The sequence below is a fragment of the Pieris napi genome, chromosome 17, assembly GCF_905475465.1.
Source record: "Pieris napi chromosome 17, ilPieNapi1.2, whole genome shotgun sequence".
Lineage (NCBI taxonomy): Eukaryota > Metazoa > Arthropoda > Insecta > Lepidoptera > Pieridae > Pieris > Pieris napi.
The window spans coordinates 8621788-8637020 of record NC_062250.1 but is presented as its reverse complement, the minus strand read 5'-3'; the positions used below and the strand labels follow the sequence as shown (position 1 = coordinate 8637020).

Genomic DNA, 15233 nt, shown 5'->3' with positions numbered 1-15233 from the left:
CAAAGTGGGATCCGTTTCGTTGGATAAAAATGCAAATTCCTTAACCTTGGGGTGTCTCAGCCCCTTCCTAGACGAATAAATCTTTGCAATCTTCCCGCGTCCAAGGGATCACAGTCGACGCGATTACACTGACTCGCAGAGCGTGATAAATCGTTATATCTATTATCTGTGCACCAGGATAGCCTTAGCACCACTGTATCAGCCCTGCGATTCTGTAACTCACTTTTCGAACTCACACAGCGGTTTTCGCATCGGCGGTCGCTCTCAAATCAGTCGTGAAGCAGTCATTTTATGATTTGGCTTTCTTATAAACAATAAACTACAAGTTCCCACCTCTTCAGAATGCCAAATCATAAAATGACTGCTTCACGACTGATTTGAGAGCGACCGCCGATGCGAAAACCGCTGTGTGAGTTCGAAAAGTGAGTTACAGAATCGCAGGGCATAACTAAAGGAACGGAATAACCACTATTAGATTTGTTCTGTAAATATCTATAATGTAGGGAATCTCTGAGAGATAAATTCAAGGATATTAATATACTTACCTTTCCCTCGCAATATATTTATGAAAATATTATGTATGTATACAAAAATAGTGATAAGTTTACTAGGATAGAACATACGCACAATGTTAATACTCGGAACAAACGCAGGCTGCAATTTCCCCGTAATAAACTATCTAAAGTTAGTAATTGTTTTTTGGGACACATTTCTTTAATAAAATCCCAGAGGCTGTATTGTCTCTGCCAATTAATATATATATATGTTTAAGAAATGTATTAAAGAAAAGCTGTGTAAAAAGGATTACGACAAAGTTAACGATTATCTAGTTGACAAAAGGGCCTGGGACTAGTGCTAGACAGGCTACTTCTTTTTCTTCTTTTGCAATTAATTTGCGATATTTGTTTTAAAATAAGTGTTATTTGCCATAGTCGTTTTGTATGGTGATTTGCTATTTTAAAAGAGTACCGAGAGTTTTTTACGCCGGCTTTTTCTCTCCTCCTACACCCACAGTCTTTTTTGCCGATAAGTAGGGATGTCTACCGATACAAATTTAATGACATGGAATAAGTGATACCTGTATCTTATATTCCATAATAAACATATTTTATATAAAGTAAAATGAGTTGGACCTTTCCAAGATAGTGTTGGTACAAAATGACCGCATTTTGTTCTTTCATACCCGAAAGGAATCGAAACTAGAATGTTAGACATTTTTGACTTACCAAATAAGCCATGGAGGTACCTGAGTTTCCAAAACATTTAAATTCTTTTTTATTTTTATATAATGCATACAGACAGGAGGCTTATATGATGTAAAGTGGTACCGCCCATGGACACTCAATGTCAGAGGGCTCGCGAGTGCGTTGCCGGCCTTTTAAGAATTGTTACGTTCTTTTCTTGGAGGACAAAACTCTGATATAGAAAACCCAGTTTAGTTATCAAGGTAAGCAAATTTGAATAAAGAACAAGCTTGATTTTCCAATCACAAAATATTTAGTTATGTTACAGATAATAAAAATATAGCTACCGACAAAATATATATAGTGTAAATTTATTTCTTGGCAACATCCCATAAGAGTGTTGTGGAGTTTTTCAAATAAAGCCGCTAGAAGTAAGCAACAATGTTACACACAAACCGGCGTAGTGAGTTAAAGTAGATTTTTTTCCTACAGTAAAAAGTTCTGGCAAGTGGCCAAACTATAATAAATTTGAGTCCACTTTTGAAACATGGACTTACAGCGAGACCTCTGACTAATGTATTACTTTTTATTTTACTGATTAGGAAATAAACGTTTAAGTATATTTTCTTTCTTGCACTAACATACGCTATATTTATATAAGGTTAGTATGAAAAGGTTTGTACAAAAAAAATATGTTGAAGATAACATATAATCTCTATATATACTCTTATACTATATATAAATATTCTATGCTTGAATTTATATCTATACTCCTAAACGGCTGGACAAATTTTGTGTATATGTGTGCAAGTGGATTCAAGAATGGTGAAGATTTAATAAATTTTAGATGTTTTAAGTTTTATACGTAGAATTACAAAAAAAATAAAAAGATAGCAAAAAAAAAGAATATTTTTATTTAAGACTTGTGCCAGGTGCGCTTATAAGTTTGTAATATTTCTTGGTGCTTAAAAATTAAACATACATATCTTTGTTTCTATAGTCTATATATTGTTGTTGAATTGGCAACCATGATACCATAGTGCAAAAATTTCAAAAATTTATTGGTACATATTCCATGTTTTTATACACCTTGCAGCAACATCACCTTGATAGCTGTAAGTCTTCCACAGTTCGTTTCACAAGGCATTTTCTTTTGCGAACTAGCGAACTGTGGAATCGACTCCTGGTGGGGTTCTTCCCTGAGGGATACGACCCCCAAATGTTCAAAATTCGAGTATACTCCTCCCTCAAAGGCCGGCAACGCAACCTCTAAAAATGGGTGCGATGACTGCCCTTTTTGGGATAGCCCCGCAGGCTCGTTTGCCCCCCTATTATATTGATAAAAAAAATTACTGGATTAATTATTAAAAAAATTGGAACTTCATTGATAACGTTCTAATGATAGTCTTGGTCCTTTAATCAAAAAAATAAGCGTGTCGAGCGTGAAATATCATTAGTCCCTTATAGAAAATGAAGTGTAGATAATGTAATTTGGTAGCGTTATGCTTTTATCTTCGTAATTAATGAACTAATTGGGCCGAGGTAATTGGGCCAAGAGTGTCTTAAATGACACTCACTTTGAGTGCTGGGATTATGTGTAGGCGAGAGCTGAGTGCTCGAATGTAGTATCGTCACTTAGATCTCGAAGCAATTTTTGTAATTGAATCCCGTATTGAAATTTCATCTTTCGCGATTTGACACAGTCGAGATATTTGAAGCCATTACGTTTTTCCAATTCGATAGCTTTGTGTGTCATATTCGAAGCGTTAATATTCGTGCGCCAATATGTCGTGATATTAATGTGACAATATATAAATAAAACCAATCAAAAACCTGTTAACTTTATTTATTATGTATAACGAATAAATATGTATATTATTATAAACGTTTAAGTATATTTTCTTTCTTGCAGTTTCATACGCTATATATATGTAACGTTTGTATGTTAAGGGGGATGTACGAAAAAAAATTGTGTCGATGATACGATATTATAGTCTCTATACTTATTACTTATATTATAATATATAAATCTTCTGTGCGTGAATTTATAAGTATACTCCTAAACGTCTGGACAAATTTTGTGTATATGTGTGCAAGTGGATTCAAGATTTAATAAATTTTAGATGTTTTACTATTTTATTTAATATCTAGGCATACAAACGTGTTAAAAAAATAGTAAACCAAATATCAAAGTAATTAGGTAATTTTTTTTGTCCGTAGGCCGTAATTGAAACCTACAAATTATCCTTACTAAGATGTCACGAGTATAATAACTGAAAAGCAAAAAGAAAAGCTTGAGAAATATTTAAACTAAATTAATTATCATCGCTTGTAGAATAGCGGGTGCCATTTAGTTCTGCAGATACCGCAGTGTTCTCTCTGGCTGACAGGGTCACTACCAACTCAATGACAGCAACAAATTAGTTTATCACAGTGTCTGCTGACAATGAATCTCAATTAATATGAGGATTAACGAGCTCCCTCCATTAGTGCGCAGTAAATTCATATAAAACAAACGCAGCATGATGTAATCAATGACTTTATCGACTTTTATTCTCAATTACATTTTTTTTATAGAAAACGCAAACGGGCAAACGGGCAGGAGGCTTATCGAATGTTATGTGATGCTCATGGACACTCTCAATGCCAGAGGGCTCGCAAGTGCGTTGCCGGCCTTTTAAGAATTGTTACGCTCTCTTCTCGAAGGACCCTAAGTTGAAGTGGTTCGGAAATACTTCAGTGGGCAGCTCGTTCCACAACGTGGTGGAGCGCACCAAACACTGCCTTAAAAAACGCTCAGTTGTGGAACGGCGGACGTCGATTTGATACGGGTGGAATTTCGTATTTTGCCTCGAAATCCGATGATGAAACTCAGCTTCAGGTATTAATCCGAACAACTCTTCTGAACACTCTCCATGGTAAATGCGGTAGAAGATGCATTTTATTAATTACATGAATATATACATTGCTATAATATATTTAAGAATTTTAACATGATAAATTGCTAATATTTTTTTTTTAATTTTGCCTCCTAACGAAAATATGTTATAGAAAGGATATACACGTGTGAAAATTACATGAGAACTTAATAAGGCGCAGTGCTAACCAGATCCATGCAACTTCTTCAATCTGCGCTGCGATATTGCGGCCTACTTCCGCATTACGCAGCACACAACTCAAGATGGGAGTCTTTGTATTGAAGAAGTTTCATGCGTAACGCTAATCCTGCCTTATATTATTGCTCTGTGTAGATAAGGTCCTAAATACTTCCTAGCATTGAATAGTAACATCCCTACTATATACATGTTAACAGCCTTTGAAAACCAAACAATAAGCAAAACAAAACAGAAATCCATGTCGGTGATTTAATATAAAGTAAAGTAAAAGTAAATAAACATAATGAACACTTATGACTCGTCAGTAAAGAAATACATATTAATGCTTCTAATTTTACATTTACTGCCAGTTAGTTTTTACACAACGTTTGTAAGGAGCTGCAACCATTACACCATGTTCCACATGACATATCAAGTAATTAATAATATTAACATAAATAAAAAAAAAACAAAGACTTGTACTCTATCACCAGGAGGAATGGTGTAATAGGAGCACGCACTTACATTCTCGTGGGAACAACACGCAAACACATAGTCGAAATAAGCAACATCACCGCATATAATCTCTATATAGTATATGTATAGATATCTTCTGTGCGTGTGTTTGTACTCCTCCTAACTCCTATCTCCTCCTAAACGGCTGGACGGATTTTGTGTATGTGTTCAAGTAGATTCGAATGGTTTAGATTTACTATTAACTGATTGTTTTTGTATTCAAGACGTGTGTACGAAAAGTGACTGTCCGGTTTACTAAGCTTAGTAATACTTCATGGTGCTTAGAAATCAATCTTGCATTTGTTTTCTATCTATTGACTAATTAATGTCCGCAGTTATTAATTGAATCCGTCTACATGTTAACAGCTATTGAATACAATTGAATAATTCATATATCTCGTTTGTATCAGGCTTGAAATTACGATAAAAAGGCTTTATTTTAGACAAAGGTAAAAATAAAACCCGAGGAATTTTAATCTACGCTCGTTAGGATAGGGGATGCGAGGGGGTTCAATTGTAATGACATCTGAGGGACAATCGTTTTATAGGAATTACAGAAAATATAGAAGCTATACGGAATTTATATTGTTACATAAAAAGTAATTGAAATAAAACTTAAACTACAATTCTAAATATAAATGTAAATTAATCTAACCAATCACAAACGAAGGCTTACAATTCGACGTGAATGTCTTTTTTTTAAACTATTTGTGTAAGGTTTTCTCTATCTGTCTTCGGTCTTTTACCAAACAAGAGAGTGTTTAATCGCATATGGATAGTCGGTCATACCTAAAGGATAAGAGCCGCACGCTGAAGCCACTAGGTCATTGGAAATAGTATGTGACAAATTTGCCCACATTGGCCCCTGAATCTTAGGTATATAATTGCGGTGCGGCCTCTCTGTTTCTCGGTTTTAAGAGCGCCATGGAGTTTCATAGGGAACAGTGATCGAGTTCCATACATACAGCCGTGGAGCGACGATATTTCCTCACACACAAAAAATAGGGTAGGTATATTCTTAAAACATATTGTTTAAGGATAAAACTTTATGCAAAGTTTGCTAACGAGGCAACATAAAAGCATTGCGATGCATTCTAATTACACATATTCATAAAATCCAATTAAGAGGAAGCAGGGTTCAAAGGTGAATTTACCTAAACATAGGAGCTAAAACGGGTAATCGGATTAAAAAATGAAAACTCCGACTAAATCAGGATCAGCTCCCGTCCAGACACCTCTTTGTTTGTAAAAAGCTTTGTTTTCACTTTTAATGTTTGGTTTGTCGTTCTCTTGGACACATTTGTTAGCCGAAAAGCTACGACATGATGAATAATCGTTTTTTGATAAAGAAAGTTAGGTTTTGAGACAAAGAAAATGTGTGATTTTTGGGTGTGTATTTTCACGTTGTTTTGTAAAAACATGATAAGCAAATATATTAAATTCTAAGAATTAATGATGAGTTTTGCGCCTCTCCATAATTACTTCATGCCATTAACCGTAAGTAAGATATGTATAATAGAAGATATATTAATAAATATACAATTTATTAATTAACCTTATTCTATTGTTACATTGTTTTACGGACGATTGTCCAACACTGTGGGACATTCCTATGTGGTCCTATATTACCAGACTCTTCCGAGGTACAAGTACCTCTCCGTAGCCTGTCTCAATTGAAACTTCTTCTCCTTCAGGAGCTACTTTCCATATTTTAACAGACTGCATAAACTTTCGTGTCGTCCCGATTCTATGAAGGATATTTTATTAATAATAATAAGTTTTTATTTGCAAAAAAAATGGTACATTTAGTTTGATTAATTTTAAAAAAAGACCGCACAATCAGCCATATAAAATAGGCGTGCAAATGTAATATCAATTATCACGATGTCATAATTATAAGAACAGTTATGTATAATTGTTGTCTAAATTTATGATCAAAACCTCTCCCACTATATAATTGGCACCTTGCCTATAAAAATTTATTCACCCTCCCTTGAAAGCACTACACGGCAGTGATTTATAACTTCTAGGAAGGTGATTGAACAGTTTTTACAATACAATACAACTTGCAGGAACCTACAATCGTGTTGTATTCATCTTACTTCGAACTTAGTACTCATAATATTGAATAGTTTTACTTCCTTAGATCTCAATACAATCTATAATAACACATGAAACTAGAAACGCCAAAAAGCCTATAAGTATGAAATGCTAGTGACACTTTATTTCGCTCTGGCAATCCGGCGCGTCAAGTGGAGGAAATTCGATTCATTTCCGGCGGAAGTACACGCTCAGTGTGACCTGCTCGAGTGTCAGGCCTTTCCCCACCCTCCTCTTCATACTAGACCTATTAAATTTTTGCCTTGAATTGTACAAAAATAAAAAAAATATATAAATCAATAAATATTAGGTATATTCGGTTGAATTAAAATAAAAATAATTAACGTTCAGTTCGTGTTACTGTCAGAGCAGTGTTGGCCAAGTGGCTTCAGCGTGCGACTCTCATCCTGTGCACCAATGGAATTGTTTTTCTATGTGTGTATTTAACATTGGCTCGAACGGTGAAGGAAAACATCGTTACGAATCCGGCTTGCCTTAGACCCACAAAGTCGACGGCGTGTGTCAGGCACAGAAGGCTGTTCACCTACTAGCCAATAGGCAATCTATCTCACATGATCATGAAAAAGATACAGAAATCTGAGGCCCAGACCTTATAAAGGTTGTAGCGACTGATTTATTTATTTTACCGTAAACATAATTTTTCTACACATTATCGTAACCAATATTACAGAGCGCCTAACCGTAGTATATACATAAATGTATTTTTCTGTCTTCTTTTATGAAAGTGACGGAATTCGTTTCTGACGAAGGCTAACGCGACTATGTGGGCTGCTAGACCATAATATCATGAATCTACTCTCTATGCACACACTCACACATTACATATTACACACACACCAATAAATTATTAGTAAATTGTCTTGATTAGTACTTATTGTTCATCGTAATGGTGCTAAATTTTATCTTTAAAACACTGTGTAATATAAAAAAAGCCTTTAATAAATTCTAAAAGTGTGACTTGGTAATTTCTATGTTAAAGTTTTTCTATCAATATAATGTAAAATCGATCTCAATGTTTATCCGTTGTTTATGCGTAAATCTACCGAATTTTAGAAAATATACCCGAGAAACATAAGATCATTAAGGGAAGGGTCTGTTTTTATTTTTCTGCCACAAATATAAAATTGAAATGAATCCTTATTTTCCCGTCATTAAGTGAAGCGCGGAAGCCTGAGGGATGAGGATGTCTCGAGACGCATGAAAGCTCTCATAAAATTCAAATTTAACGCTAATGCCTTTTATTTTCGGTGTCCTCTTGATCGATAACTTTCAATATCGTGACTTTCATGGGCGTTAACTAGATTATAATATTTTATATCAAGGAAAGATTCTCAGTTTAGTCGCCTGCTATTAACGTAGATGGTTCTTAGAAACTGATTAGAAATAATCTATAGCAGTGTATTTAACAGTTTTAACTACAGGCTTATGTATTGCTTTTATGATTTTTTAAGTAATCAAACAAATAAGATATTATTATTATTATTATATTATTACTAGCTTCCAGCTATTTTAGCCGCGTAGATTTCGTAAATTTTGACAAACTTTACGACCTCTTGAACAATAATTGATACATCCCAGTCTTAGTCAGTCATTCAGTCTTTAGTTTTACATAAAACCATAGGTAGACCAAAATCTTCCTATCACGATTTATTGGCGAAAATCGTACAAAAATTGGTTTAGTAGTTCTTGAGCTTATCGCCTTCATATAAATGAAGCAGATGCGGTCGGGGCTTCGTTTTATATTACATATTAACTAAACTAAACTATGAAGTTTTAGTTTCCTGTAAGTCTTGTTACTATTTCTTTTCTTGTCTACCTTTCTATAAATACAATATTTAAAACTAAATTCTTAGTTGCATTTTACTCAATTTTAGCAACCGTTTAAAAATTGTTAAACCCGAAACACCTCAGCCTCGCAATACCACAGTGAGTCGGTATGTACGTTTCGCAAAAAGTGCAAAATGTCTGACTAACTGCATTTTTCGGTCTACTGCATAGCTCCAGGCCTTCAATGGTTTGTGGAGGGGAGGGGGGGGAGCTATTGTAAGCTCTGATCAACCAGACGGCTTTGCTTAATAGAATCATGTGAATCAATAGTTCAGATTTTTGTCGAAATACCAATGGAAATGCTGTGTTACTTTTAAATGAATTATTGAATGAAATTATGGAACAATATGAGTTTGTACATTTTAGTTCCAAATAAAATTCCCTAACACAAAATAATAGCAAATATGAGGGATTTGGTTAGTGACTCGACTATAGGCGCTTCAAAATACGTTTTATTTTTTTTTATTTAGAGACAATTCACACCAATTGACCTAGTCCCATGCTAAGCTGGTGAAGCTTGTGTTATGGGTACTAGGCAACAGATATACATACATATTATAGATAGATAGACATATAAATACATATTTAAAAACCCAAGACCTAAGCACAACACCAAATGCTCATCACATCGATGTTCGTCTCAGCCGGGGATCGAACCCGGGACCCATGGATTCGTAGTCAGGGGTACTAACCACTAGACCAATGAGTCGTCAAATTCATCGTATTGATTAAGTACGCTTCAAAGCAGATTACTTGTCCAAAGCACACCCAAGACGGATTTCTAACAATATTATTTGTGCCATACTGATGTGGACTAGGCTACTATTCGAACGCTTGAAGTAATCATAACTCTGTAGCAATATTAAAATAATATTTTTATCACGTAACAAAAGCCTATTGAAAAACAAAAATCCAAAATTTCCTTTATTCTCAGAAAATACATTTACCTGTTAAAGTAGTCCAATCTAGTTTGTGAATAAAACTCACGTCACATACAAAAATGGGGAGCAGATTCCGTAGAAAATCCTATTTCAGTAAGTTACGGGCTCGCTACAGCCAACGGCAATCTAACCACAATGTGACAGTTTCATGACTCGACGTGAAAAGTTGTTGCCCTGCCGCTACATGTTAACTCGTTTCGAGGACACTTTTTTACTCTGTGACGTTTAATTGAAGTCGAGTGTGTGATGTTTCCGTTTCTAGTTATATTAGACGAATAAATTGTTTGAATCTGAATTTGTGCCTATGCGAAGATATAAAGCGGTCTCTCTTGTCCCTTGTCGTGGTATTCAAAAATCGTAATTGAATTGAGTTCTACTGATTCATGTAATCGTAAACAAAGGTGGTTTGAAGTCATATAAGCTGTCTAACACGCTCAATAAACTAACAATAAAGCAGTACCGTTTTCACCCTGATCTGTATTGGCGCAAGTGAAAAGCGATTCCAAACACTTTCGTACCTAAAACGATAACAGAGGTCCACAAACTATCGATATGCATATATATATATATATAGAAACAAAAATTTCATATTAAATTTAAATTGGAATACGTAAGAATAAACCTTCCTAATATATTTGTCACTTCGAGAGAATTACATTTGGTTTAGCTGTGTTATTTATAATTTTTTGTACTTTTAGGCGTATCAATGATTTGCCGGTATAAATGTATTATGTGTGAATAATTCGGCTAAAAATTAAAGCTGTAATCAAATATCATCAATTACACTAAATTACAATATCATTGTGTAAATAAAATAAGTAATACACGTTGAGATTCTCTTCTTTCTTTATTTGTTTTGTCGGTGGTAACAATCTTCTCTTGTACCATCGCTATAAGTCAGAGAGTGTAGTGAGCAAACTAGTTCCTCGCCATAAAGGTCTCTGAGCTGAGAATGACGTATTTATTTTATAACATTGTGATTCAGTTAAATTTAAAAATGCCAATCCCCTAAGGCATTGTTAAGGCTATATAATTATATATTTTTATAATTGTATTCAATTATGTGTTATCCTACTATCTAATTAATTCAAATATATTTTTTATTATTTTAATCTAAATTTATATTTCGTAAAATGTTATTTTTAGTTCGTTAGAGATGCTATAAGGTATTTTATTCCTTGTAGAGACATTACTTCTTCAGAGTTATAGCGTTCTTGCACTTCTGTTAACAAACCAGCTCAAAACATCCTCCGTGTGGCAATATATCTCCTTGAAAAATATTTAGTAAAAGATTTATTACTAGAACAAGCGTGTTTGTCGAGTATTTTAGTTAAAATATATGTTTCAATTTAGCGATAACTCCTTAGACAATAAGTTATATCCTCTTTTCAAAAAACTGTAACTGATAAAAATGCGAATTTATATTTTTTTTACATGTTTAACATATTCCTTATTACTCTTGATATTATTTTTATTTATTAATTTTTTAAAGATGTTTATCGCTATAATAAGACATATAATTTGTTAGTTTAAAAACATATGGTATGTACATTACCACAGCAGAGCAAGAGGTCAAATGAATACTTGATTCATTCATTGACGTGACGTTTCACCTTTAACTTAAATTACTTAAACATGCTTGCATGCTTTTTATGACATTGAAGCGTTGGATGGACTTCATTTTAAAATTACTGTACAACTATAAATAATCGTAATTCTCAAAAGAATATTTCTCTTACATTAAATTTAATTTAAGCACGATAATAAATCAAGTAAAAGAATGAAAATAGTAAGATAAAGTGACGTTGGAACGTCCTGGAATGTATCCAGCCTAACTAACACATACGCTCCCTTGAAATATTCGCTATTCGATAGCGGAAGAACAGAAAATGTGCCAGTTTTTAAAATTTAAATTGCCAATGCTATCTTAAACATTTGATCAATATTCTACAGTTTTAACCGATATTGTAATACTTAACATTTCAAATGTTTTATAATGTCGACTCGACTAAAATGCCTACTAGTAAATTTAGAGCAGTTCGCCTAGTGGCTTCAGCGTGCGACTCTCATCTTGAGGACGTAGGTTCAATCCCCGGCTATGCACCAATGGACTTTCTTTCTACGTGCACATTTAACATTCGCTCGAAACGTTAAAACGAAAAAGTTGACGGCGTGTGTCAGGCACTGGAGGTTGATCACCTACTTACCTATTAGATTGACAAATGAAACAGATTCAGACATCTGAGGCCCAGATCTCAAAAGGTTGTAGCGCCATTGATTTTTTAGTAAATCTATTAAATACTGTGTCGACTTAATTAAAACGACCGTGACGAAGTGGTTATGACAAATGGCTAATGCTGGGTCTGAGTTTGATTATCTGTAAAACAATAACTGCTCAAAGGAATATTGGTAGCCACAAAAGGCTGAATAAAAGATTGTTAAATAAAAATATATATTAAATAGGCACAGACTTATTGGGATCTAACTGGGACGTTGCGGGATTTGAAAAATATATAGCCGTAAATAATTGCTCTGAATTTATATTACACTGAGTATTCTAATTAGAAAGGTTAGAAATAACGTCTAATTTCCATTGTTATATTTAATTATTAACTTATACAAAAATAACACTGAAAGTAATCTAAAAATTCAAATAATTTTACCACGATATGCCTGATATGAATAATTTAACTTCGTATTTTTAGTAGAATCTAAATTAGATCGGAGTAAATTTTGTATGAACCGAAAGGTTTATTATTATGAATGTTATTAGAAGCTGAGTAGCCATAGAGATTTTGATAATTTCCATGAACCCCGTAGTAACCGGGTAGATAATGTCCATAGTTGGATAATAAAACAGCTATTAAAGGATCAACAGGAAGGTGATCAGGACTATTGTATCTAAGTGGTATCCTTACGGGAACGTTTATATAGACGAAATCTTTGCCAGGCGATTGTCGGCTGTTTTGCCGAAGAGATAGGGAGTAATTTGGTAATTTGTCACTTGTTCTAATATTGTAGTTGGATAGGATCTTCAAGAAGTCATTTGTTGGGTTTCGTTCGGTGGGTTGATACTGCTCCAATATAATGTTACTTTGTTCACCGGCTATATCTTCAGTAATTTCGTATGCATTTTTTTCGCTTGTATCTATTATTTCATTTATTGCATTTTTAGACATTTTCTTTGCTACACGGTTACTCGGTTTTACAGTGGTTGGTTCATCTTGTTCTTTTTTCAAATTGTGTGATGATTGTACATCTGAAATAGATTCAGAATAAAAATAACTTGTTTTAATTATTAGGATTTTTATTGCAGTTAAGAGTTTAATTGCTAAAAGCTATTTGTGAAATTCTTACCTTCTGTATGGAAATGGGAATCTTCAGGATGGAAATCTTGAGAGAATATTTCACGAGCATCAGTTAATTTTATATTCGCTCCAAATGTACTGTCGGTGAATTCCTTCACATTCCGCGCTTCTTCGGAATTTCGATTTACTTGTGTTTTAATGAAATTTCTTGTACTAAACACTTTTTCACTTGATATGGGTTGCCAGCCGCTGTCCGAAATTAGCTCGCAATTTAAAGTTGTAAGGAGAGTTATCTAAAATTATTTTAAATCAATTACCTTTTTGGTTACGTCATTATTGTTCGACAGTAATCATCTTGAAACCTAAAGGTGGGAACTGACCAAAGTTACGAGGTGTAATGTAGCATTCGCATCGAGCGTGTAACGCATCGAGCATGTTACGCTGTGTTTTAAAATCGGCGTAACATGCTCGTCAAACGTCTGTGCTCCGCTTTCGCCGCCAGTGTTCACGAGATGGCTGACAGCGAGGACGCGCTGGTATATTTGATTCTACTTAATTATTGTTTCATCCAAATTAAGAAGAAGAAAAAACGTTACTGGGCATTAAACTTATTTAAAAACAGAAACTAGAGAGTATGTGGTGGTTTGTCATTGATAGCAACTTTGAAAAATCAAATGATTACTAGACAGTATAAAAATTTTGTACGCATGTCTCCGATCGATTTTGAAGAACTGTTGAATTTATTTGCTCTGGATGAGCTGGGTTCCACAACACTTCCTCATTTTATAGAAAAATACAGAGATTTTTCTTTGTCCCACTCCATGTTTGATTGATTGATTGATTGACGTGTGATTACTCGCTACGCGCGTGCGCTCGGGACGACTTTTGACAAAGAGCGTACTGACCGAACCGCGTAACACTCAAAGGATTCGCCAAAAAACCGACAGCCGGGTGGAGCACTCAAAGCGAGCAACGAGCGGCTCGTTGCTCGCTGGTTTCCCCGTAACACGACGTACTGACTGCACGAATGCTCGCTGTGTAACATTACATTACATGTTACATTACACCTCGTAACTTTGGTCAGTTCCCACCTTTATATGAATTATTTTTGTGAATAATGAAAATGACGGGCAGCAAATAACAATTATATTTGTGTCACCAACGTCTCTCTTTCAGCACAAACTATACATTTATATATGTATAGTTTGTTTATGTATATTTGTATTTAACAAATAATCGTGACAAAACATTATGTAACACAAATCACAAAGATCATCAGTCTGAATTGTATATATTATATAGAAACCTAGTATCTTAAAGCCGTGGCTTTGAAAACTGTATTAGATTTTGACATAGAGAAGTTATAGTTCGCGCTATTTTCTGAATCATACCCAAAGTTTACAGTGTAAATTATTAATTATTGAATCAATTACGAATTAAATGTTAATTTTACTTGATCCATAAATAAAACATTTAGTTTTACATGAAAAAGAAATAGTTTTATTTTAGAAGTAACTGTACTCACCACGAGAATACCAAAAAGAGTGTTCGCGGACATGTTGCAGACTGAATAGAGGTCCTTGAGTAAGCCGTGTCGGGTCAACGAGTTGTAATGTAAGGGTTAGAACACATGTTTGATTTTTATTTTGTGAAGTGAAACTTCTTTATCGGGGTTGGAAAAAAATTTAGTGTAACATTTTTTCGTTACGCGTCACATTTTTCCGTTACGCGCCATTTTTTGAAGTGAAACTTCTTTATCGACGTATGGGAGAAATTTTGTAGCAGGTTACGCGCCATGTTGGTTGGAAAAAAATTTACACATATTTGTCACATATTACGGTTACGCGCCATCTTTTTCTTGTCCTACCACGGTTGATCCGAAGAGATTCGAAGCCATTAGTAACAAAAATATATAATAACGATAACAATGATAGTAATACAAATAATTTTATTACAATTAATGAAATTCTGTAATAATCTTAGTACTACATAGTAGTACAGTAATAAGTTAAAATGAAATAATTGTATTTGTATTCATGTCTATGATAATAAAAGCCTTTTGTTAAACTATCTAATTTAACTTTATTTAACCAATTTCTGTAAAGTTGCATATAGTAGATCATTTTTCGAAAAATAAGGTCATAAAGAAGTTTCACTTCTTACGTGTGTACACCCACACATTTTTTATATACTTACTACTCTTGGGCATCAATTAGCTAAGGTGATACTTTGGTACATTTT

General features: G+C 34.0%; 1 protein-coding gene across 1 annotated transcript; it reads right to left on the bottom strand.

Annotated features, from left to right (window-relative positions):
- Positions 1-12208: 12208 nt before the first annotated feature.
- LOC125058099 lies at positions 12209-14639 on the bottom strand. Its single transcript, XM_047662136.1, has 3 exons — positions 14518-14639; positions 13042-13285; positions 12209-12943 (listed from the first exon to the last, which is right to left on the bottom strand). Exons 1-3 carry the CDS (start codon positions 14548-14550, stop codon positions 12396-12398), a joined length of 825 nt encoding a protein of 274 aa, XP_047518092.1. The 5' UTR covers positions 14551-14639; the 3' UTR covers positions 12209-12395.
- Positions 14640-15233: the final 594 nt, after the last annotated feature.

What these genes read in the sequence shown, in the direction of transcription:
- LOC125058099 (XM_047662136.1), bottom strand. Translation starts at nt 14,550, where the DNA reads ATGTCCGCGAACACTCTTTTTGGTATTCTCGTG. An exon ending in CTCTTTTTGGTATTCTCGTG is followed by an intron (nt 13,286 to 14,517) that starts GTGAGTACAGTT and finishes AAATAATTTTAG; the next exon opens with ATAACTCTCCTTACAACTTT. An exon ending in TTCCCATTTCCATACAGAAG is followed by an intron (nt 12,944 to 13,041) that starts GTAAGAATTTCA and finishes AATCTATTTCAG; the next exon opens with ATGTACAATCATCACACAAT.